This window comes from Ailuropoda melanoleuca, chromosome 2 (genome assembly GCF_002007445.2).
Source record: "Ailuropoda melanoleuca isolate Jingjing chromosome 2, ASM200744v2, whole genome shotgun sequence".
Taxonomy (NCBI): Eukaryota; Metazoa; Chordata; class Mammalia; order Carnivora; family Ursidae; genus Ailuropoda; species Ailuropoda melanoleuca.
Window position 1 is genome coordinate 25,910,995 of NC_048219.1, and position 24,814 is coordinate 25,935,808.

General features: G+C 34.4%; 1 protein-coding gene across 3 annotated transcripts in view; it reads right to left on the minus strand.

Annotated features, from left to right (window-relative positions):
• FAF1 (Fas associated factor 1) overlaps positions 1-24,814 on the minus strand; it is a 474,879-nt gene that overhangs the window by 176,138 nt on the left and 273,927 nt on the right. For all 3 annotated transcript variants that reach the window (XM_011227828.3, XM_034652358.1, XM_034652351.1), the window contains exon 8: positions 19,742-19,828. In XM_011227828.3, the coding sequence (XP_011226130.2) occupies positions 19,742-19,828 (87 nt within the window). The remainder of the gene's footprint in view (positions 1-19,741; positions 19,829-24,814) is intronic.

Genomic DNA, 24,814 nt, shown 5'->3' on the forward strand with positions numbered 1-24,814 from the left:
TATGAACGAATCTTGTAAACATAAGGTTGAAAAAAAAAGGAAAAGAGAAAGCAAAGAATGAATAAAGAAAACAGTATATACTATATGATTCCATTTATATATGTTGAAAGCCAGACAAAACTAATTTAGGGTCTTAGTTTTGGATGAAGGAGAACTGAGAGGGCTTTCTGGAATGCAGCAAATGTTCTCTTCCTTAATCTGGATGCTGATTACATGAAGATATTTACTTTATGAAAATTCATCAAGCTGTATATTTATGAGATGTACAATTTTCTGAATAAATGTATTTCAATTAAAAGGTTTTTTTTCTCTAACCTGTTAAGAAATCAAGTAGAGCTACAATGAGGATTGAGAGGCCAACTTGCTTTAGTAACATGGCAGTCAATAGTACTTCAAGAAAAGCTATTCCAGTGGAGAAATGGGTTGAAGGTAAGAGTGGTGTGAGGTGAGGAATCAGTCGAACAGAAAATATGGAGATGGTAAATACAGATAACTCTTTTTGAATTTTGGCTGCAAAGAGTAGGAGAGAAAGTAGTAAGGTCAGGGGAGGATTTGCTTTTACATGCATATGTATATATTTGTTTTTACAGTGTGCATATGTGTGTTTCTTTTATGATGAGAGGCTCTTTGTGCTTAAATGTGGATAGAATATCCAGCACAATGACATTAGTTAAAATACTAAAAAAGAGATCATTGATAATGTATAGTTCTGAAAAGACAGATGGGAATGGGGTACAGAGCACAGGTAGAGAGATGATCTTAAACTCAGCTTAGGTTAGAATCAATGTTTTCTGACCTCTAAATCCAGTGCTCTTTTTCCAAACACAGTTACCTGATCTCAAAGTGTGGGATTAGGTTAGGGGCAATATTTTAATGTTCAGTATAAAGGAGCTTCTAACTTTTAATCCCATCTCTGTGGACTTGGACAAGTTTTTAAATAACTAACCACAGTATCTTCCATGTTTAAAATGGAAATGACATTTAATATCATTTCTGGAGTTTTACGGATCAATTGGTAAACCCTCAGGTATTGGCTTTAGAGATGAAAAAGGCTAGAATAATGATACCTTCTCCTTGAATGTCAAAAGTTTGTGAGTAAATAAAGCTGCCAACTGTCTATAGATCAATGAATCTAAAAGAGAAAGAACTGGCAGACATGGTACACACAGTGGTCATGCTTCACAGTAAATTATAAAGATCTAGTTTCCATTTTCCACCTCACATTCTATAAAAGTAGAATTATTGACACAATGAATGTGGCATGCTCACCTGTGAGCTGCTCCACAATGAACATATGCCATGGTGAAGAACACAGATGACAGGCAGACTTTCACAAATGTCCTGTCATTCATCTACCTCTGCTATTACAAGACGCATACAATGTGGTAAGGCCATGAACTCCATTCTACTTGGGTTCAAATACCACTGCTACTTATTAATTATGAGGTCTTATGAACATGCCTCAGTTCGCCCATGTGTAAAATGGGACAAACAATAAACTTCACCTCCTACAGTAGTTAGAAAGATTGAGTTATATTATCATATACATTGCTGAGACTGGTACCTTGTGTATAGTACTTTTAAAGTACTACCTAATGTTATCATTATTCCCAGAGAGACAGGTCTAAGGGACCAATCTTATGGAATAAAACAGATTCTTTAAGGAAAATATACGAATGTTCATAATAGGTGAAGTTGGAGAACTACACAGGGAAGGAAAAATAAGAACTTGGGATTTAGGGTTCATAAGGAAATCCCTTTTGGTACAGTGGAAAGAGGTAGCCTTTAGAGTCAAACCTGGGCCAGGATCCCTTTCTACCAATTCTTTTCTGTACATTGTTGGACAAGTTACTAAATGACTCTGAGCCTCAGTTCCTTTATGTGTAAATAAGGAATAATAACATCTACCTTTCAGGACTGATTAATGGGAATATTAGGAATAAAGTACACAAAGCCCCAGCAAGGTGCTTAGAACAAAGCAGGATAAATGGATATCGTTCCTGTTATTACTGTTTTTATTAATAACAAAAAGAATAATAATTATAGTGGTGAAGAAAAATGGTTAATTTCATCTAGACCTTTTTTTTTTTTTAAATTTCCTAGGGGTCAAGTCACAAATGTATTCCATTTTTAGCTGTAAGATTTTTTTCTTTATTATTATTAAGTAATCTCACATGCAGCTCGAACTCACAACTCTGAGACCAAGAGTTGCATGCTCTACTGACTAAGCCAGGCAGGTGCCCCTTTAACATATTTTCTATTAAAATAACTAAACTTCAATTTCTGAAGTTATTTTAAATGTTCTTGCTACAAAATTTGATGTCACACTGCAAAAGAACAATTTTCATTAAATTATTTTTGAGTTTATAATCATCTGAAAATAGATAAACATCATGATGAAATTTTTGCTTCTGAATTCAGGGAACAAGTGATCATGTTAATAAAAAGAAACAATTCCCTGAATATAATAACCGTTTTTAAACATGGAATCTTTACATTTTTCAAAAGACTATATGCCCTTTTCCCTTATCCTACAGGCCTTATTTTTCTGGTTTGTTTGCTTATTTATTTTGTTTTTTGGTTTAGTAATAATTATAAGCTGATATTTATCAGTTCTAAAACTGTGAGGATGATATGGTCCTAAAGACCTTCTTAGTGGATAACTAAATTTTAAGAGATTCTTAAGTGGATAATCACAGCACAGAAAAGCCTATCATATAATAATACAACTCTTACAAATCTCTCTTCTCTCTTTCTCTTATTTAATATATCCAAGTAGATAACTGATTAAGCTAATTGTAAAAAGTAAGAAATGCAATGAACACCATGGAATAACACACTGTTAATAAAGGTCTACTAAATATCATTTGAAAATGTCATATTTATTTGTCACTAGTCTGAAGGTTACCCTTTTTTGTCTGAATTACAAATATTTGAATTTTATGACAGTTGAGTTTACATCTGCTCTAAATGAGACTGAAAGGTTAGAAACAAGTAACACAAATCGGATCTCCACCTTTTCAACTGCATACCTAATCCAAGATAACCAATTAGATGTTTTAGGCCAAATTTCTCTTCTGAGTCCTCATTCATGTGCTATCCACATGCTTGTTCACCTAGCATGGTTCACTAGCAATTTACAAATCAGGGAACACATCTATTCTTTTTCATCTCTTCAGATTCTCCAGTTACCTCTCTATTCAGCTCATTCTGCTTGCCTCCTGTTTGTGAAATTACATCTAAATTTTAGGGGTAACATATATAAGAGCTTAATACCTTCCTTCAGGTACACATGGTTTAATTCAGGTTAGTGTTCCTGTTGCTTCTTGGTGTTTTCTGTTTGTTTGTTTTCGCCTCTTTTCAGTAACAGCAACTGCAAAGATAGTGGTTTCTAGCTGTCATGGCTTCTCATACTTACCCATTGTTACTGGAGCTCTCCTTCTTCCAGAATTAAGACTATTAATTTTCCTAGGGGGAAAACACGGCTTCTTAGGGTATCTATGTTCTTTCCAGGTAAGATGCTGTTTTTTCCATCAATTTCTTGATCTGCCCACCCCTTTCCCACACACCATGCTCTATCATCACAGTGTTTTCTTCTGAACTTGAAGCACTTTATATAAGCTGCTATTTATAAAACATTCATTTTTAATTATTCCACTGCTGTGAATACTGAAAAGAAATTAAAATAACTCTGAGAGTGTTCAAATACAGCTCTTTGCCTCTAAAACAGCAAGATGTTGAGGAAATTGTTTCAAAATAAGAAAATGATACACAGAAATGAAAGATAACTTCTAAACTTTCAGATGGAACGGCTAGCATGGTTCACCAGCAATTTAGAAGTCAGATGCATTTACTTATTAAGCAAGTGCCTAACTATATCATCACAAATAACTTAAAATATCCAAATTAATTTGTTACATATTGTTGGAGAACACGTATTGGTTCTTTAAAGTTTTATTTGTAGCATCAGTCCCATATTTTCTAACCTGTCATAATTAATTCAGTCCTCTTGCACTTTGAAATCTCCACAATAATAAGAACTTTATCAGGCTGGTGTTGGTATGAAGTGGCACAGCAAACCGAAATCCCACCGGGAGCAGTCCACAGACTTCCCTTCTAAGCAGCAGAAAGCTGTTATCATTTTCTGAATTACAGGAACTATAAAAGGACACTCTACTCAAGCTGCCGCTGAATGTCACCTGAAAAGCAATCACAAAAGGGCTCTGTCTTGGCTTATCTCTGAGCTCTGTCACTACGGCAACCAGCAGGGAATAAGTATCTGTGGGTCTATGAATTTCAGAATCCCATAAAAGCCAGGGCTAAAAAGGCATGTGCAGCCTCTCAGAGATTGACTGCATTAATACATTAGCAAATACTGTGAAACACTGGATAAATGTCAGCAATTATGGAAAAAGCGTCTAATAACGATATTCGTTGCCTGTCAAACCCCCTTGAGGTTTGATATGTAACTGCCACTCAAAGCTGTCTGTAATTTTATCTCTTTTATACATCTGAATCCACAGCATTCAAATTTGTACTTTGAAAGTAATAAACTGTAAAGCAGTTCATTCCGTGTTGATCACAACTGTCAACAAACATACAATAAAAGAACAGAAAGACTTTCATTGGCTGTGGGAACAATCAGTACCAACAATCTCTTGTAGATGTTTATCCAAAAAAACCCTTATATATTATACATGTAGAATATTAAACAACATCATGATATGGGCCAGCAATTGATATGACTATTGATTAAGTCACCTTGAACTCAAAAAGCTACTTATCATGCATCAATTTTCATTTTAAGCCTTCTCTTTCTGTTGGAAAATTTATAGGAATTTAGCCAATTGAACATAGTTGCAAACAGCCCTTTTCTTTACACATCAAAAAATGCCATGGAATCTCTGTTAGCTCCAAAACAGGTTACAATGTTATCTTTACTACCTTTCTCAAACAGAGAATTACAGGCAACTGATTGTTTAAAACCCAATAGTCTAAGCACAACTTAAGCTGGGAACATTTTTCTCCAGATTCATATTTCCATTGCTCAAGAAAATGACTTATTAAGAAATCTTATCACATATGTTACAGCTGTTCAAATGCAATAGACAGCATGTTAACTTGCAAACACAAATGCCAGAGATTAAGTAGTGCACATATGTACTATAAACAACCTTTCATTTCTCAGTTATAGAATAGGGTCAAGTGTATACAAGGGTTCCAATAAGACCTTTCTCAATAACGGAGGAGAAGAGCTTGGTTTCTTTAAAAAGAGCAGGGGAACGTCTGAAGAAAGCAGTAATATATATTAGAGTACTGGGCTAGCAGTTATTTATTGCAATTTAGAGCCAACCACTTGACTTTTCAGAGTTACATTTATTATAAATACAAGAAACATTTACTGTTTATTTCGTGCCAGGGGCTATACTAGGCACCTGAGACACAAAGATGAATAAGACCTGCTTCCTGCCCTCAAGGAGTTCATAGTCTTATAGAGAAAAATGTATGTAAATAAATACATTATTACAACTACTCTAAGGTTAGTTAGAAGGAAGAAGTGGTTTGAAATAACACTGAAGAAAATTTATAATAATACCAACTGTATTCTACTGTACACTATCTCTATCAAAAATTATTTACTTATAATCTACTACTTGGCTCAGATGAGATCATGCATATGAAATATGCTTTGTAAACTAAAAATTACTATGTAAGTGTCTCTTAATATGCTTACCTAGCATTATATTAAGTAGCTGTGGGTAGCAAAATAGAGTTTTGCTGCACATTCCCTGCCACATTAATCATACGGCTACTATTCAAGAAAATATACATATACAAACCAAAGCGCTACGGCGAAAATCAAAAATTCAATTACACTCAAAGACACATAAATGCTAATCTAATAAAGACACATAAATGCTAATCTAATAAAGGAAAATAAAGACAAATTTTGTTTCTCTGTTTCTGCCTTTTATTGAATAATTGTTACACTTTAAACCAGTATTAGTGCAATTCTCGAAAAAATTTGACTGGATATTTAAAAATTGAAACTATCTTGGGAAATATGGAACACATAAGAAATAGCATGGTACAAGATAAGGTATGTGGTGGCATCAGGGAGGGAGCAGATTTGGAGTTGAATACTGGTTCTTCATTTTGCCTTCTCATTTATCAGTTATGGTTTTACATTAACATAGTCATCATAATCCACTATTAAAAATAGAACTTAGAGGCATCTGTATGGCTCAGTCGGTTAAGCGACCAACTCTTGATTTCAGCTCAGGTCACGATCTCAGGGTCATGAGATCGAGCCCTGTGTTAGGCTCCACACTGGGCATGGAGCCTGCTTAACAAACTCTCTCTCTCCCTCTCCCTTGCAGTATTTCCAACTTTTCCATTATTATTATAGTTGTTATGGTTATGTACGATCAGTGATCTTTGAAGTTACTATTATAATTGTTTTAGGGGACCATGAACCACACCCATATAAGGCAGTGAACTTAACTGATAAACGTTATATATGTTCTGATTGCTCTACCAATGAGCTTTTCCTCATTTCTCTCTCCACAGGCTTCCCTATTCTCTGAGACACAATATTGAAATTATACCAATTAATAACCCTACAATGGCCCCTGAGTGTTCAAGTGAAAGGAAGAGCTGCATATTTCTCACTTTAAATTAAAAGGTACAAATGATTAAGCTTAGTGAGGAGGACATGTTGAAAGCCAAGATAAACCAAAAACTATGCCTCTTGCACCAAACAGTTAGCCAAGTTGTGAATGCAAAGGGAAAATTCTTGAAGGAAACTAAAAGTGCTACTCCAATGAATACATGAATGGTAAGAAAGAGAAACAGCCTTATTGCTGATATGGAGAAAGTTTGAGTGGTCTGGATGGAAGATCAAACCAGCCACAACATTCCCTTAAGTCAAAATCTAATCCAGAGCAAGATCCTAATGTCCTTCAATTCTGTGAAAGATAAGAGAGGTAAGGAAGCTGCAGAAGAAAAATATGAAGCTAGCAGAGGTAAATTTGTGAGGTTTAAGGAAAGAAGCCATCTCCATAATATAAAATTACAAGGTGAAGCAGCAAGTGCTGATATAGAAGCTGCAGCGGTTACCTGGAAGCTCTAGCTAAAATAATTAATGAAGGTGGCTACACTAAACAACAGATTTTCAACATAGACTAAACAGCCTTATACTGGAAGTAGATGCCACCTACGTCTTTTATAGTTAGAGAAGAGAAGTCAATGCCTCGCTTTAAAGCTTCATAAGACAGGCTGACTCTTGCAAGGGCCTTAATGCAGCTGGTGACTTTCAGCTGAAGTCCATGCTCCTTTACCTTTCTGAAAATCCTAGGGCCCTTAGGAATCACACTAAATCTACTCTGTCTGTACTCTTTAAATCAAACAATAAAGCCTACATGAAAACACATCTGTTTACAACATAGTTTACTGAATATTTTAAGCACATTGTTGAGACCTACTGCTCAGAAAAAAAAGATTTCTTTCAAAGTACTACTGCTCACTGACAATATTCCTGGCCACCCAAGAGCTCTCATGGAGATGGACAACAAGAGTAATGCTGTTTTCATGCCCGCTAACACAGCATCTATTCTGCAGCCCATGGGTCAAGAAGTCCTTTCGACTTTCAAGTTTTATCATTTAAGAAATCCATTTTGTAAGGCTATAGCTGCCACAGAAAATGATTCATCTAATGGATCTAGGCAAAACAGATCAAACACCTTCTGGAAAGGATGTACCATTCTAGATAACATTGAGAACATTTCTGATTTGTGGGAAGAAGTCAAAATATCAACATGAACAAGCATTTGGAAAAAGTTGATTCCAACCCTCATGCATGACTTTGAGGGTTTCAAGACTGCAGTGGGAAAGTAACTGAAGATGTGGTGGAAAGGGCAAGAGAACTAGAATTAGAAGTAAGAGTCTGAAGATGTGACTGCATGGCTGCAATCTCATGATAAAACCTGAACAGATGAGGAGTTGCTTTTTATGGATGAACAAAGAAAACGGTCTTGAGAAGGAATCAATTCCTGGTGAAGATGCTATGAAGACTGTTAAAATGACAATAAAAGATTTAGAATACTATATAAACTTAGTTGATCAAGCAACAGCAAGACTGGAGAGGACTGACCCCAATTTTGAAAGAAGTTCTACAGTGGGTAAAATGCTATCAAACAGCATTGCATGATATAGAGAAATTGTCCTTGAAAGGAGGAGTCAGTCAGTACAGCAAAATTTATTGCTGTCTTATTTTAAGAAATTGCTACAGCCACCCCAATCTTCTGCAACCACCACCCTGATCACTCAGCTGTCACCGACATCAAGGCAAGACCCTCTACCAGCAAACCTGCTAAAAGCTCAGATGATGGTTAGCATTTTGTTTTAGCAATAAAGTATTTTTAAATTAAGGTATGTACATTGTAACAGACTACAGTATGATGTAAACATAACTTTCATGTGCACTAGGAAACAAAAAAATTCGTTTGACTCGTTTTATTTCGATACTTACTTTACTGCAGTGGTCTGGAATCAAACCTATGATATCTCCAAGGTAGGACTGTATTTCTTCATGCAATAATTTGTAGTTTTCAGTGTACAGATCTTGCATATATTTTGTTAGATTTGTCCTGAAATATTTCATGTTTTGGGATGGAATCATGAATGGTATAATATTTCAAAAACTCCACCTTCAATGTTTTCTTTGGTCCTATGTAGTATTTTTTGGGGGGGTATATTAACTTTGTAGGCTGTGCCCTTGTTAATTTCACTCGTCATTTTTAGTAGCTTTTTTGTTGATTATATTGAACATACAAAGAAACAAACTACTAAACACTGCGCATGAGAATAAAGATAACTTATGTAGATTATAAATTACATAAATTATAAAATACGCAATTTAATTTTGTTTCGGTCAGATATAATACACTTGATTGTAGTCCTCTAAAATTTATTAAGACTTTATTTATGGTCCAGGCCATGGTCTATGCTGGTGAATGTACCATGTACACTTGAAAAGGCTCTGTACTCTGTTACTGTTAAGTGTCTATAAGTTTCATTAGGTCACGTTGGTTGGGAGTATTGCTCAAATCTTCTATACCCTTATCTGTCATTTTCCTATAATTGCTGAGATAGGAATATGAAATCTCTAGGTATAATTGTGTACTTGTTTATTCTTTTGGTCCTGTCAGTTTTTATTTTATGTATTTTGAAACTGTTATTAGGTGCATACACATTTAAGACTGTTATATCTTCTTGAACTGTCCTTTCAATCATTATGAAATGTCTCTTTTTAGTCCTGGTAATATTCTTTTTTCTGTACTTTGATGTTAATGTAGTTATTATAGCTTTCTTATGTTTAGTGTTTGTAAATATCTTCCCATTTCATTTATGTCTAACTTATTACTGTCATTATATTTAAAGTATGTTTCTTATAGGGAGCATATAGTTGAGTTTTACTTTTAAAAATTCATTTTGACAATCTTTGCTCTTTAATGTACAGACCATTTATATTTACTGTAATTATTATGTGGTTGGATTTAAATCTTTCATCTTGCTAGTTGTTTTGTGCATATCCCATTTTTTTTCCTTTTTCCTGCCTTATTCTGGATATTTTTTTTAGTATCCATTTTATCTATCTTAATAGCTTATTAACTATATTTTTTGTCTTTTTTTTTTAGTGGCTGCTCTAAGGTTTACAATATGCATCTTTAATATAATAGACTATCTTCAATTAATATTACATCACTTCATGTATGAGAAGGAACCCTCCTACAATTCTTTCATGCTACTGTTGTCATATACTTTATTTCTACATATGTCCAAAAGTCATTATTAGTTTCTTCTTTAAATAGTTACCTTTAAAAAAAATTAAAAACAGAAGGAAAAATGTATTTTATATTCAACCACATTTTACCATTAGTAGCATTTCATTCTTCTGTATAGATCAAAGTTTATTCTGGTGTCATTTTCCTTCTGCCTAAAAGAACTTCTTTTAATATTTCTTACAGTGCAGGTATGCTGGCACCAAATTCTGTCAGTTTTTGTTTAAAAAAGCATTTTTCCTTCAGTTTTGAAAGATTTTCACCTCATATAGAATTCTAAATTGTCTTTTTTTTTTTTAACTTTCAGTACTTTAAAAATGTCATTCCATCGCTTTTTAGCTTGCATTGTTTCTGATGAGAAATCTAAAGAGTCTGTATTTGTTCCCCTGTGTAATCTGCGTTTTTTTTAATTCTTTCTGCTTTGAAATTTTTTTTCTCTTTGTCACTTGTTTTCAGCAATTTGACAATGATACTCCTTAGTGTAGAAATCTTTGTGTTTACCCTTCATGGAGTTCATTGAGCTTTTTGAATCTATAAGTTTTATCGTTTTCATCAGCTATGGAAACACTTCAGAGATTATTTCTTCAAATATTTTTTTTGTCTTGACCTTCCCCAATCTTTTCTCTCCCTTGAGGACTCCAACTGCATGTTTGTTCGACTGCTTGATTTTGCTCTAGAAGTCACTGATACTTTGTTCATTTATTCTTGTCTTTTTTTCTCTCTATGCTTCAATTTAGATAGTTTCTATTGTTATATATTCAAGTTCACTGGTCTTTTCTTTGGCAGTTACTAATCTGCTATTAAGCCATCCAGTGAAATTGTCATTTCAGATAGTATATTATCTCTAGAATGACATGTTATTCCATTTTATATATTCTATTCTCTCCTCGGTAAATTCATGTTTTTAAATCCTTGAGCATATTCATGATATTTATAATAGCTGAAGTCCCCATGTACTAATTTCATTATCTAAGCCACTTCTAGGTCTACTTCTTTTGACTAATTTCTCTCCTGATTGTGGGTTAGGTTTCCCTGCTGTTCATATGTGCAGTAACTTTTGACTGGGGATGCTGGACTCTGTTTCTTAGAGGCAATTTGTTAATTTGTTAATCAACTTGTTCCTTTTGAAGGTTGTTTTTAAGTGCATAAAACGGCAGTCCTAGAGTAGTCTCCACCTTAGGGCTTGTTTATTCACTCCATTAAGGTGTGACTCTTCTGGAGAGTATCTCCTGAATGTCCCATGTAGTCACTGAGGTGCCTCTACTATGGTTCGTGGGAACTCAAATTATTCCCAGTTCTGTGCAAGCTCAGAATCGTTTGCCTTACAGCTCTCAATTGTTCTTTTTCCTGGCAGTCTATCGTTATCCAGCCTCCTGGAATTTCACCCTATGTATGCACAGGTTGGTATTCAGCTAAACACCATGTGGGACTATGTAGATTTCTAGAGGTTTTTCCTCTGCTAATACTCTACTTTACAAAAAGTCTAACTGCCTTGACTTCCCTAAACACTCTGTCTCTTCAAACGCAATAAAATAGCAGGCTCTGCTTTGGTTTCTTCTCCCTACTTTGGGATCCAGAAATTGCCTCCAGGCAGAATGTAAGACCACCATAGGGCTCATTCGTTTCCATCAGAGTCCTGCACTATCTGTTATCTAATATCTGAAAATAGTTATATATCACATATTTTATCAAGTCTTCTAGTTGTTTATCAAGTTTTCATAGCAGTTACCTTTTCACAGGCAGAAATAGTAGTCTACAGGTTTGGGATTTTAATAAACTGAAATCAAGATTCACACAGCATCAGATCGTAGTGCTTGTAAATTTCCTGTTGGGGGATGTCTTGCTTCCATGTGTTTGCCCTCATATTTACTGAGTAAATATGTCCCTTGAATGTTTCATCCACCTTCCCGAATTTCTCACTCTCTGTGTTCAGAGTACAGTCCATTTCACAACTTTTCATTCCTTTTAAAATCGAACTTTCTTCTGCTTTCAAAGCTGTTCTTTCTGGCTGTGTCTTTGCCTGTGTTATTTGTAAAAGACTCTATATGTTGACAAGGGCAATGAATGCTCTGAAGCTACAGAGTCTCACCACCATCAGAAGCAACATTATCTATAACCTTGCCAAATACAGAAAGAGCCAGTGAAGATGTTCAAAGATTGCCTAAATTTGTCTGACATAGGACAGGCCAACAGAGTAATTTAAATAGCATAAAATGGCCCTGACGCTACCCAAAGAATGCTTCTGATTCTGCATGTGTATGTGATATAAAGAAGGTGCTTACTCAAGGGAAAAGGAGCTAATGTTTGTTGAATGCCTACTAAATGCCAGACATTACACAAGCGGCTGGCAAACTTTTTCTGTAAAGATCCAAACAGTAGATATTTTAGGCTTTATGGGCATGTGGTTTTGTGTAACCACACACCCCTGCCATCAGTTGTAGTGTAAAAGAAGCTGTATACAATACATACACAAATGGGTGTGACTGTGTTCCAATAAAACATTATTTACAAAAATAGATGTATCATTGATAGGGATTTGGGCTGACAGTTACAATTGCCAAACCCTGCATATTATGTGCTTTACCTATTAGGTAAAACCATATGAAATTGTTAATATCCAAATATTTTGTTCTTAAAAAATGGCAATTTTATATGTTTCAACCTATTATGTTACTCCATTTAATCTTCACAATAGACTTTCAAGGGTGTTAATAGCATCCTCATTTTGCAGATGATGAAACTGAAATTCATACCATAAGTAACTTACCCAAATAAGAGCAATACTGCAATTCAATGAACTTGGATTGCCCTGCTCTGACACACACACACATACCTTGGTATGAATCAGCTTGGTGTTACCCTGCCCCCCCACCCCAACTATGTTATTTTACTTGCCACTAAAGAAACATTGAGTTTTGATAATTTAATTTTTATTAGAAAGAAAAGAAACCTGATTTTCAGTTTATTGAGTTACTATAATCATACAAACTCACTGTTTAGTTGTTTATTGTCATAGATGTCAACTTAGTGGAGCTCTGAACAATTCAAATGAGTGAATGTACACTATGTTTGATCCTTACAGAGAATACAGAGATGAGGAAGACAGTTCTTACTCTCAATTTTTAGAACTTAAAAAAGAGAGGAACACAAGAATACAAATTAAAATACAATCAAATATCCCTTTCTCTGGGAAGTCATTCTTTCACCACCCCCAGCAAAATTGGTTGCTCCCTCTTCAATGATCCCTTTGCATTTACATAAACTTTAATTGTCATTGCTTACACATCTGTCTCACACTATATTTTGCAATCCCTGAGGAATGGACCTGAAGAATAGGACCTTATTCTTGCAACTTTCAGGGCCGGCATGTTTACTGGCCTATAAGAGTTGTTCTGCAAATGTCCAGTGAATGAACAGATAGATGGATGAAAAAAACAGTAACAGCCAAAAATTAACTATATGAGACATTATTTTGTATTGACTACTTTAATCTTCAAAATAAACTTAGGAGTACTGTATTTATAATTATTGACTCTTTCAGTCTTCACAATATCTCTAAGAGTAATTATCTGTGTTCTACAGTTATAGAGACTGACACCCAGAGAGGTTAATTGTTTGTGGTTATTCAGATGGTAAGTAATAGAGCCAGGTGAGAGGAATAAAGGAAGGAAAGAACCAAGTAAGGAAATTTAAATAGAAGAAGAGAGGGGCACCTCAGTCGGTTAAGCGTTCAAACCTTGGTTTCGGCTCAGGTCATGATCTCATGGGTTATGGGGTTTACCCCGTGTCAGGCTCCATGCTTGGCAGGGAGTTTGCCTGGAGGTTCTCAATCTCTGTCCCTCTCTCACATGCATGCATGCTCTCTCTCTCAAATGAATACTAAATCTTTCTTTAAAAGACAGAAGAACAGAAATATAAGTTTATTTCTAGGAGGGTTGGAGAAGGTGGCACAGGAAGAGGCATATGGGCAAAGTTTCTTGAAGAAAAGTCTTGGAGAAAGGAAATTATTGCTCTAGGTATTCCAGGCAGAAGGAATAGTATGATTAACTGACACAGAGTAGGAGAGAGTATCATGTATATTTCAGGAATAGCAAAATAAGTAGTTAGCCAAAGCTGAGATATATATATTATCATATTCAATCATTGAGAACTATTTACTCAGCATTTATTCTGGGCCTATATGGGAAAATGAACCTGGAAGAGAAATTTCAGACCAAAGAATGAAGGGTTTTGAGTGCCAGCATAAAAATCTGTACCTAAACCAGCAAGTATTGGGTTGCCATTTAAGATAAGTAAGCGAGGCTGAATGGGATTTATTCTGCACTTCAGAAATGTTAACCTTGCAACAATGGATGGAATGACTATAGTGGAAGCTTATGAGTTTACTTAGTAGGTAACTACAGTGTAGTAAGTATGTGGTAATTGTGAGAGTCTATTCAGACAGCAGCTCCTGTAAAGTGGAGGGCAGGGATCCAGTGGCAAGGGAATGTCCATAATTTGACACCTGCCAAACCCAATGCATCAGGGAGAAGTTACGGAAGAAAATGGTTCCCATCAGAAGGATCAAAGCAGATAACATATCTACACTCACAAATTCTTTTTATTTAAAACTACAGAAAGGAAGGAGGGGTGTGTGTGTGATTTTTGTTTTGTTTTTATTTTATAGAAAAACCACTGTGCAATGATTCTGCTTATAAATGATCTCATTTTCAAAGTGAAATATTTAATAAGCAGCTTTCTGACTCCTAACACATGCCTAAGAACTGATTCTAAAATTCCAAACTTCTCAAGAGGCAACTGGGTGGCTCAGCTGGTTAAGTGTTCGGTTCTTCATTTCAGCTCAGGTCATGATCTCCAGGTCCTGGGATCAAGCTCGACAGGTAGTCTGCTTGAAGGGTCTCTCTTCCTCTCCCTCTGTCCGCCCCTCCCCCCCGCTCTCTATTTCTCTCTCTCTAAAAATAAATAAATCTTTAAAAAAATAAAATAAAATTCCTACTTTCTTAAATTCTGAGTTAACATTCCTTTAGCCAATGATGAAACCACAGAAGCCCATTAGTAAACTCAGAAGAAAAAAAAGGTACACAATAAAAAAGTATTAAACCTGAAGGATTAAACTGTGTTTGCAGCCACTGCTGTACCACCTCTAGCTCACCCAGCTCTAGCTGAAGGAGAAGGGTGGTAAGTAAGGAGGTCTCTATTCCATGGCTCCTACAAAGTAGACTGCAAATCCACTGGTGGTAAAGCACTGAGGAAGCAACTGGATAGAAAAGCCTCTACTGGAAGGATGAAGAAATCTAATCGTTACAGGCCTGGTATTGTGGCACTCTGTGAAATTAGACGTTATCAGAAGTCCGCTGAACTTCTGATTCATAAACTTCCTTTCCAGCAGCTGGTGTGAGAAATTGCTCAGGACTTCAAAACAGATTTGTGCTTCCAGAGTCAGCTATTGGTGCTTTGCAAGAGGCAAGTGAGGCCTATCTGGTGGGCCTTTTTGAAAACACCAACATGTATGCTATCCATGCCAAATGTGTAACAATTATGCCAGAAGACATCCAGAAGACATCGTGTGCAAGCCGCACACGAGGAGAATGTGCTTAAGAACCCACTGATGGAAAGCATTTCATTCTTTAAAAAAATTTTTTTTTCTTCTGCCTGTTATTGGTAGTTCTGAATGTTAGATATGTTTTTTTCCACGGGGTCAAAAGATACCTAAGTATATGACTGAAAGTGGAAAAATAGGGGACACAAATCAGGTATTGGCAATTTTTCCATTTTCATTTGTGTGTGAATTTTTAATATAAATGCAGGGATGTAAAGCATTAACCCAAGTCAAAATATTTCAGTGAACAAGTTTCAGCAGTTCAACTTTATAACAATTATAAATAAAACTGCTAAGTTTTTCTGCCAGCATTTGGATTTTTTAAAAACAAGTAAATTTCTTACTGATGGCAACTAAATGGTGTTTGTAGCATTTTTATCATATAGTGGATTCCATCCATTCACTATACTTTTCTGAGTTGTCCTACATGCAAGTACATGTTTTTACTATTGTCTCTCTCCTGTGCTGTTCCAGTAAGTTTGCTATTAAAATACATTAAACTATAAAAAACAATTTTTAGATTAAAAAAGGAAAGATTTTTCTTCCTTTGTATAAGCATTATTAAAACTTGGAATTTTTAAAACTACATATATTTAAATCGTCTGCATTATAATAAATAAGGTGTCTAGACATAATTCAGAGTGTTAAAATTATTTCTACTTTCTGGAAACCAAGAGCATCCTTGTTAAAGTGTAAAATGAGATTTTCGCCTACTTGCAACTCCTTGTTCTCACAGCTGAACTGTCACAGCATGAAAACATTCCCCTACTGGTGCAGCTTTAGATACCTATTTCCCTGGTGAAAGAGCGCAAAAGGAACTGAAAGAGTTATTGACAATTCATACAGTATCCCATACCCCATTAGAGTACAACTACAAGCAAAGAAAATATTTTAACTCTGAAGGGAGATGGGACAACATTGTTTTAAATGACTGTTGACTTCACTGAGTAGCACTGAAAATGTCAAGAGTGTAGTCTATCAGGTTGGTAAGAGACTCAAGATTATACAAGAATCTAATTATAAGAAGTCTATTTCTTTGTCCCGTTTGCTGAGTCAAAGGTTAATGAGAAGTATGCTAAAGAAAACATCTCCTGTGTTATTGCAAAAAATTTCTCATGCAACATAAAAATGTAAATGAAAAAAGGACTTTAATCTTGTTCTCTCCATTAACTTTTTAAAAAATAGCTTTTGAGGTATAATTTGCATGCCACAAAATTTACTCCTTTTTAAGTGTTCAATTCAATGATTTTTAGTAAATTTACAGAGTTCTTCAACATCGCCATGGCCTAATTTTAGAATACTTGCATCATCTCAAATCCATTAACTTCTTGATCTAAGATGTTTCCACAAATTCACGGAAGCCACTGGTATCTAAAGTAACTATATATTCAAAGCCACACAAATATCTGCAATTGAGCGGGAAAAGTGCAAACTAACCTCACTTTTAATGACCTTTATAATCAATCTTCTACTCTGGCACTGGGAAGAAAATGTTCAGGTGCTTTCTCTGAAAGTTAAACCATTCTAAGTATTAAGTTATGGCACACTGTCTTGGAAAGAAATTAATTATATTTTTGTTGGTAACACATTTCAGGCTGTTTACACAGCTGACATTTCTCAGCTGTACCCAATTCATGCCCTAAGCTGTGAGGACGATCTTGTTTTGTAGCAGATGCCTCCACTTGAGTGATTTAAATAAGTAAAAAAAACACCATCGCCTGCAACAATATAGATTACAAGCACCAGCTTTATGAGTTTTTATAATCCTAATGAAAGAAAGGTTTCATGACATTTCTTTGGCTGGGATCTCCTTAGAAGACTACAGTTATAAGCCATTTTTGCCAAAACCTAAGTACTGGAGCTAGTGGATCTGCTATGGCACCAGTTAAAAGCAGCCTGGCCCTAAACATCTTTGTTGTATCAAATCATGCAGCTCAAGGCAACATCCTGCCAATGTGGCAACATTTGCTCTGGGGAGGTGTGGGCAGGCATCACTTCACAGGTTCTGGGACAAGGTGCAAATATGAATAATGAGGCAAAAATAATCAAGTCTCCTAATGGAGATTCCCTCTTGTGTTAGCTGTGACTTAGATACAACACCAGGTAGTATTATAGTCATGAATATGGTGAGTTTAAGCTGGTTTCCATATTCTCCTATGGGGCATGAAATTGCATTAGAACTCTTTGGTAAAAAATTAAATGTTATAACAATCATTAAAACATGGGCCTCATAAAAGACTGTCAACTCAGTATTTTTTTTAACACCTAAAATGTATAAGGCATGATCCTACAGAAGAATTTTTCACTGAATTCTTCACTAAATTTGCCTATCAATCTTGGAACTTGAATCTGAAAAGCCTGTTTCAGTTCGGTGTTTTCAAGTATGGGGTCTCAGAGCAGTTGGCTTTTCAAACCCTATGAAGTCCCACATTTCTGGACTATATCACCTTATGTTCTTACAATTATTTTTGCTTTAAACTTTTTATAGAAAATTTTACAGAAACTTTTACGGAATTTTTTAATAGAAATTTTACAGAAAACTTCAAATATATACAGAAGTTGAGAAAACAGTATAATAAACGGAATGTACCCATCATCCAGCTTCAACGATCAATATGTGGCTTACCTGGATTTACCTGTATCTCCACTCACTCTCCCAACACCACAAGTTATTTTGAAGCAAATCTCAAATACCATTTCATTTATATAACCCAGCCAATTCTTGCATGTGATAATTTTGTGAGCTAATATTATATGTTAATATTAATTACAATAGTGACTCATTTATTAAGTGTCTGCTATGAGCCAGGTACAATACATATATTTTCACTAATCCTCCTCAGAACAATATTGCAAATTAGTGAGGTAACTGAAGCTCAGAGAATTTAAGTGACATGGTCAGATCTTAATTATTTTCTTCTAATGTTATTATTTCTTGTAACAGATTATTAGACAATGCTAAGAACATTTCTGGTTTCTCCATGTCTCCCCAGGTAAACAGGAGGCTATCATTTAAGAACATCACTCTGGTTTTTGTAAAAATAAATGTATCACATTTCTGTCAAATGTGTCAAATTTTCTCCAATAGGGAAAATCCAAAGTAAAAACAACCACCACATCCTTACCCGTTAGCCATGGACAACCAGCCAATAATTCTAAAGACTGACTATATCAACATTAATTATCAGTTGCTTAGAAGTAAATGTGCCTATATGAAAACAAGTTTTACTGGCAGAGTTCACTTAAAAAAAAAAGTTCCTCTATTTTCTGATTATTTTTAAAGTTCTATAACCTACAAAAGCAATTTCCAAAAGCACTGTGTTTAAATTGTGGAATAATTTAGACTCAGCATCTACATAAATTGTTTAAAAATGTTTCTATCTTCCACAAAATGTATGATGGTGGTGCTGAGAGAGAAGTAATTATCATACAGATATAAACACAGTATTTACTAGAAAATGCAAAAAGGTAATTCGCTTCCTAGCTATAAACATTTGGGTATTTATTATTAAAAGATGTTTACAAAGTCTCAATTTCTTTTTAGCCCTATTCATTACAAACATTGGACAACTTCAAAATTCTTGAAACATTCTCATTTTTTACCTTCTCTTCTTTTTTTTTTTTTTTAAAGTGTATGAGAACAAGATTATGGGTAAAAGTGGCCAAAATGTAATTTCAGCTGGCCTCCTTAGATGATAAAATGTATTTTCTTAGAAAAGAATAATAACTGCAAACAGGGCAGAGAGGGGAAAGGTTTCAAAAATTTACAGTAGGATAATCACCGTAAATAGACAAAATAATAGGTAAAAATCTTTTCCTCTAGCTTTTTACGGTGGTGAAAATTATGGGTATTTTAAGAATAAAGGGCCATTAATATTACTATAAAAATTAACTTTTTAAAAAACTATCAACCTGCTATGGGAAATGTAATTTTAAAATTAAATATAATGATTAGGTTGATTTTGAGACATCTGTAATTTAGGGGAAAAAATTGTGCTTAGGATATTTCATTAGGAACATCTAAATATATTCTTTTCATTAAGGAAAAAATTAAATCAAGCAGCATCAAATTCCTGATATTGATACTAACATTACCAAAAGAACGCTGATATACTTGGTTTATGATATCTGTTCTGCAAGTGAACTCAAATTATCACAACTCCTTATTTTCATATTATTTGATTTATAAAGTTCTTTCAATGGAACATTCAGAACATCTGCTTCTGCTTATTATCACAACCAATCAGACTGAAAGTGGCAAAAAAGAGAAGAGAATAAAAAACTGATAACTGTCACTTACTGAGTCATCTGTGGCAGAAGTTGGCCAGCCCTCCCATAATTGATGGCGAACGGGGATACTCGTAAGGTCATACACATTTCTCTTTACCTATACAAAGAAAAAGCACAATTAAAATAGGGTTTCCACATGACTTATGATCATTGCCATTTATGTGATATTCATTGTATTTCCTTTTCTCTTCTGGATTTGAAACAAAAATTTGAAACTAGGAAAACAGAAGTCAGAAAAATTTTGTAAAAAAATCTAAACCAAATTTAAAAGCAGATTCTCAATGAAGGCTAGGTGAAATAAAGGTTCAATAAACATCTCCCTCTGCCAATTGTTTTTATATTCCTGGATGACTTCAAGTTTCTTTATAGTCAGGAAAATTTAGGTACACAGTTCATCTATGATGGACTATAATCATAAATGTTAATAATGTTTTGAATTTTTAAATGACTCATGATGTGCAATAAACAAAAGATATACTTCAAGTTTCTATATAGTTTTTGTTTTGTTTTATTTTTTGGAGAGGGCAGGAGGAAAAACCTGAAGGTATCTTTATTGTTTGGTGGAAGTTTCAAAGATATAAAACTTAATAAAGCAGCACAGATTATTTCTTTGATATCACCCCAAATTAAAAACTATTTCAACAGAATATTAACTGAGAGCCATCCATTAAAATACTATTTAGGCTCTTCCTGAAAATAGAGTAATGATACTTTTTAAATACTGTTAAAGATGAAAAACTACTTTTCTCAACATGCAACATTATACCTTTCATTTTAAAAGGACAGGAGGTAAGTAGTTTCTCCAAATAAAGTGCTGGAAGTTTAAACTCTATGTAACCCAGTAATTAAGAGGTGTCATATCCATTTTCAGCTTTACTTCTAAATAGGATACAGAAATTCTGTATCATTCCGAATGTACAAATTTAAAAAACTAAGAAGTCTTAAGAATGGAGAGATCACCCCATTTTAACTAACTCTTCAAGTTAGTTACAGGAATACCTGACTGTAACAAGTAAAGCTAATATTGAAATGTGGCATATAATCTGTTCTATGATGCCACTTCGATATGGAAAACAAGCAGCATTCATTCATGTTTTAAAAACGCAGAAGCCTAAAGTATCATGTTGCCAATTACAGCATCTTGTATCACATTACTGTTTATTATACATAAACACATCTAAGTTATCCTTCCAGTGAAATAGAGATATATATTCGCTGGGGAAAAAAACAAAACAAAACAAAACACGGAACTCAATCTATTTTTATCTCTAATGTACACCTGTGAAAAAAGACTAAGTAAGTGAGAACTGAGGAGCTTGGGGGCATGGCTTGATCCCCACTCAATTCAAACAAACAGCTTTTCTTCAGAGGTTCTTACAATGGCCAGTCTACCATGCAGTATTTTGTTTATGGCCAGTTGCATTAAGTGTGAAAATTTTCATTAGTTATTATCAACCCAACAATTTAACCAAATGCAACTGGGCAAACTTCTGACCACTTCCACTAGCCAAGACTATTTTGTCATGCTTAAACAGTAGTGCTCTTAAGAAGGGTGTTCCATAAACCCAAAGCATTATATTAATAAAAGAAAGGGAAAGGACAGAAAAGGGATTATGAGGAGACTTCAGGCCTCAACACAAAAAATTCCTTTCTTAAAGTTATTTTTGAATTACGTTGTCTAGATATACCAAGCTTCCTCAGCTATTTGGTGGGGGAGTAGAAAGATAAGACAAATATTTACATCTGTTGGAAAGGTGGCAAGCCTACCCCAGCACTGAAGAGTATACACAAATACTATGGGTTGAGTATATAAACAAATAACTCTGGAGTGGGATTCTTTAAATTCCACCTTAATTCCAAAACACAACAATATGGTATTATGAAATAAACAGTATTTTTCTTCTTCCATTAACTCATCTGTAACTGCACTGAATTGAATAACATTCCTTTGCTATTCTAAGCCTGAAAAGCATTTTCTGGCTATAGTGTTATGTTGGTATAAAGCACAACGCCAGACTGATGTGCTGAACAAAAGTGATCAAAGTTAGAGTAATGTTAGCCATTGCACAAGTATTTGGCTTCATTGTTCTTCCCAGAATGACATCTGTTAAGCAACTTGTCATAGAATAAACTGGTTAATGTGGACAGAACTTGGCTGAGACAGTACAACGTAAAGCATATTAGGCTAATGTTTGATTGTTCCAATGGAAAAACTAAATTGACAGAGTTTCTGAGATTAAGCAAAAAGAATCATGTGTTAAACCACAATCACTAAACAACAATTTAAGTGAACAAACTAGTCCCTCAAAAACAATTCCCTATTTTATCAATGCTGCAACCATAGGCTGATTTTACCATTATATGAAAGAAAGATAAGTGATAATGATAGCAAAAGCACAAAATGAGTGATAGTTTTACTAATGGAGATATTCAAATTCCATTACCTTTACTGACGGTTTTACTTAATGAAAATTTTACGTCACAATCTTGTAGAGAAGGAAAAAATCCCAAATGTACACAAAAGTAAAAATGATTCTTCTAAAAAATTAGTGTTCTAGGAAACCTGAATAACAAAATACAGCTGTGTATGAAATGATGCAGGTGAATTTAAGGTCATCATGAATCAAATGAAGAACACAGAGTTCTCCCAGAGAGGGAAGAAGGATGGAGAAACAGAGGAAGAAGGAAAGTGAGAGGCTCAGGGAAGAAAGGTAGGACTAAAGGGAAGGGGGAAAGGGGACCGGGAAGAAGAGAGAGAAACTGAGAGACTGATTGACTTGAAAGATTTGACAGCACTTGAGAGAGGCAGAAAGAACATACACACAGGTTGGGATGTTGTAGCTGACATGCCCAGCTGCCATTATTGTGCTACCTCTGATGGAGTTTCATCTTTAGAGATTTGTGTTAAATTCCAGTTAAGGACAAGTGGCACTTCACAGGGTAACATTTCCTAAGGGCCTTTTTGTCTTACACATTTTCTTTGATCAGCATTAGCTCAATAACATGCTGAACCTTCATAATCTTTTCAATTCTGGTTATGCATTCTAAATCTATGAGATTTCGGGCTGCTAAACTATGCAAATATTTCAATTAATTCTGAAGAAATTTAATAAATGCTTTGATTACCAGCTGAACATTAAAGTTATGTTGCAAAGTATACTCTTTATGGATTAAGTATTCTAGATTGACAACAGACTTTTCAGAGTTTGTTTTCTAGATTTTCTAAAAGGATAGTTTCATTCCTTCCCATTGCTTCAGATAACACTACTGTTTGTGATGAAGAAAAAAATTATATTAACTTGAAATGGTATAGAATATAGTACTGATGTGTTCATTTGCTTTTCATAATAAACATCTATTTGTTATACAATAATTAATGTATAAAGCTAAGCAATGCTCTTTACTTCAAAATTCATATTTCCTCATGTGGAATTTTCAGTGATAAATACAGCACTGGGGAAAAGATCATTTTTATTATGACCTGCTCAATATAAAATTATATAAGATCTTCATCTCCTACAAAGTTTTCTTTTGAGTTCCATAAATTTCCAAATTATTTTATTTTTTAGTTAAATTTTATCAGAATTTCTTAGGAAAAAAATTCTTAGGAAGTTACTCTGCTAAAGGCTAAATTTTGAGGCTCAGATTAGCCTCAAATGAGTTGTTTGCAGCTACTCAAACTGAAATATAAAAAACTTAGTAGAAACTTGTCAGCTTTAATAAAATCATTCCTTGTGTGCTAAATGTTGATCAAACTACTGAAAAACATTTCAGGGAATTTTAAACGTCATTTCGGTACTATCCAAGAGAAAGTAGATTCTGACAGTAGAAAAGGCACAAGGTTTGAGGTATTATGGCATAATGAAAGGAGAGAACTAGATTTCTAGTCTTAATTTTGTCCAGCTGTTATTGCGGGCAAGTTGGTGAAATCCCTCTGAGACTTAGTTTACTCAATATTAGAAGAGAATAAAACAATATCACTTCTGATTTTCAAAATTCTAAAATTTTATGACAATATTGGAGTTAATCCTAGGAACAGGAAAAGAAGAGCTGACTATATGTGTAAGACAAGAAAGCAATATGGGAAAGTTTAAAATGAACATGGAAGAAAAATAGTAAAGAGTTAATACAATACATCAAAAAGGAAAATTGCAAATAATTTCAGGTAAGAAATAAAGATTTATAATAAGCATTTAAGTGAATTTTTTCTTAGATGAGAAGAGTCTTAGCTTTTGCTTTTTATTACACTAAAAAGTCTACATTTTTTAAAAGGATAAATAACAGTTTCCTCTTACAAAATCTCATTTAAAAATAAAGCCAGTCATGCTGGTTTCCCAAATAACTACTCCATCAACCAAATGTTATCAGTGAGGCTATGGTTTTGCCAGAATATTACTAGCTAAGTGATATAGTTGTAAAGTTCCATTAATTTATGTCAACATCTTTAAAAGTTTGAAATCTGGCTCAGGATTCTTCACATATCAAACATTTTAATATAGCAAAAAAAGAAAATATTTAATTGCCATGGGATTAGAATAGCTATCAATTTAGGAGTATTCTAGTTCCTAATCTTTCTGAATTAAGAATACTATGGCAAATTACAACCCTTACCAAAAGGCACCCTGAAACAGATATCTATCTCATTCTCTTATCAATCGTAGAAGAAAAAGGCCTTTGGTCCTGTTAGAACCTGAACTTATCCAAATTTTAATTATATCAAACTTTGAACTCCAAGTACTTCACACTATCAAATGGTGCTCTGGTTAGGAGTTTGTTAAATAGTAACTGCGCTGAACAAATAAGTATTTGTGTGTGGGTGTTTAAATCAAAATAAGGCATACAGACTAGGCTTCCTTCCAGTTTCCTAGCAATCTTTGGTGCTCTGAAAGGCTTATAGTTAAGAAACCAATCATTCCTGATCCAGACTGGGTTTTGAACACATACTTCATATCTAAGGACTTTCCTTTTTCTTCTTTTTTAACATATTATATACTCACTGCAGTTGCAGATGGATTTGTTTTACTAAAATGCTAGTTAAAACCATCCTAAAAATCCTTCCTGAACAAAAACACTTGAAACCGGA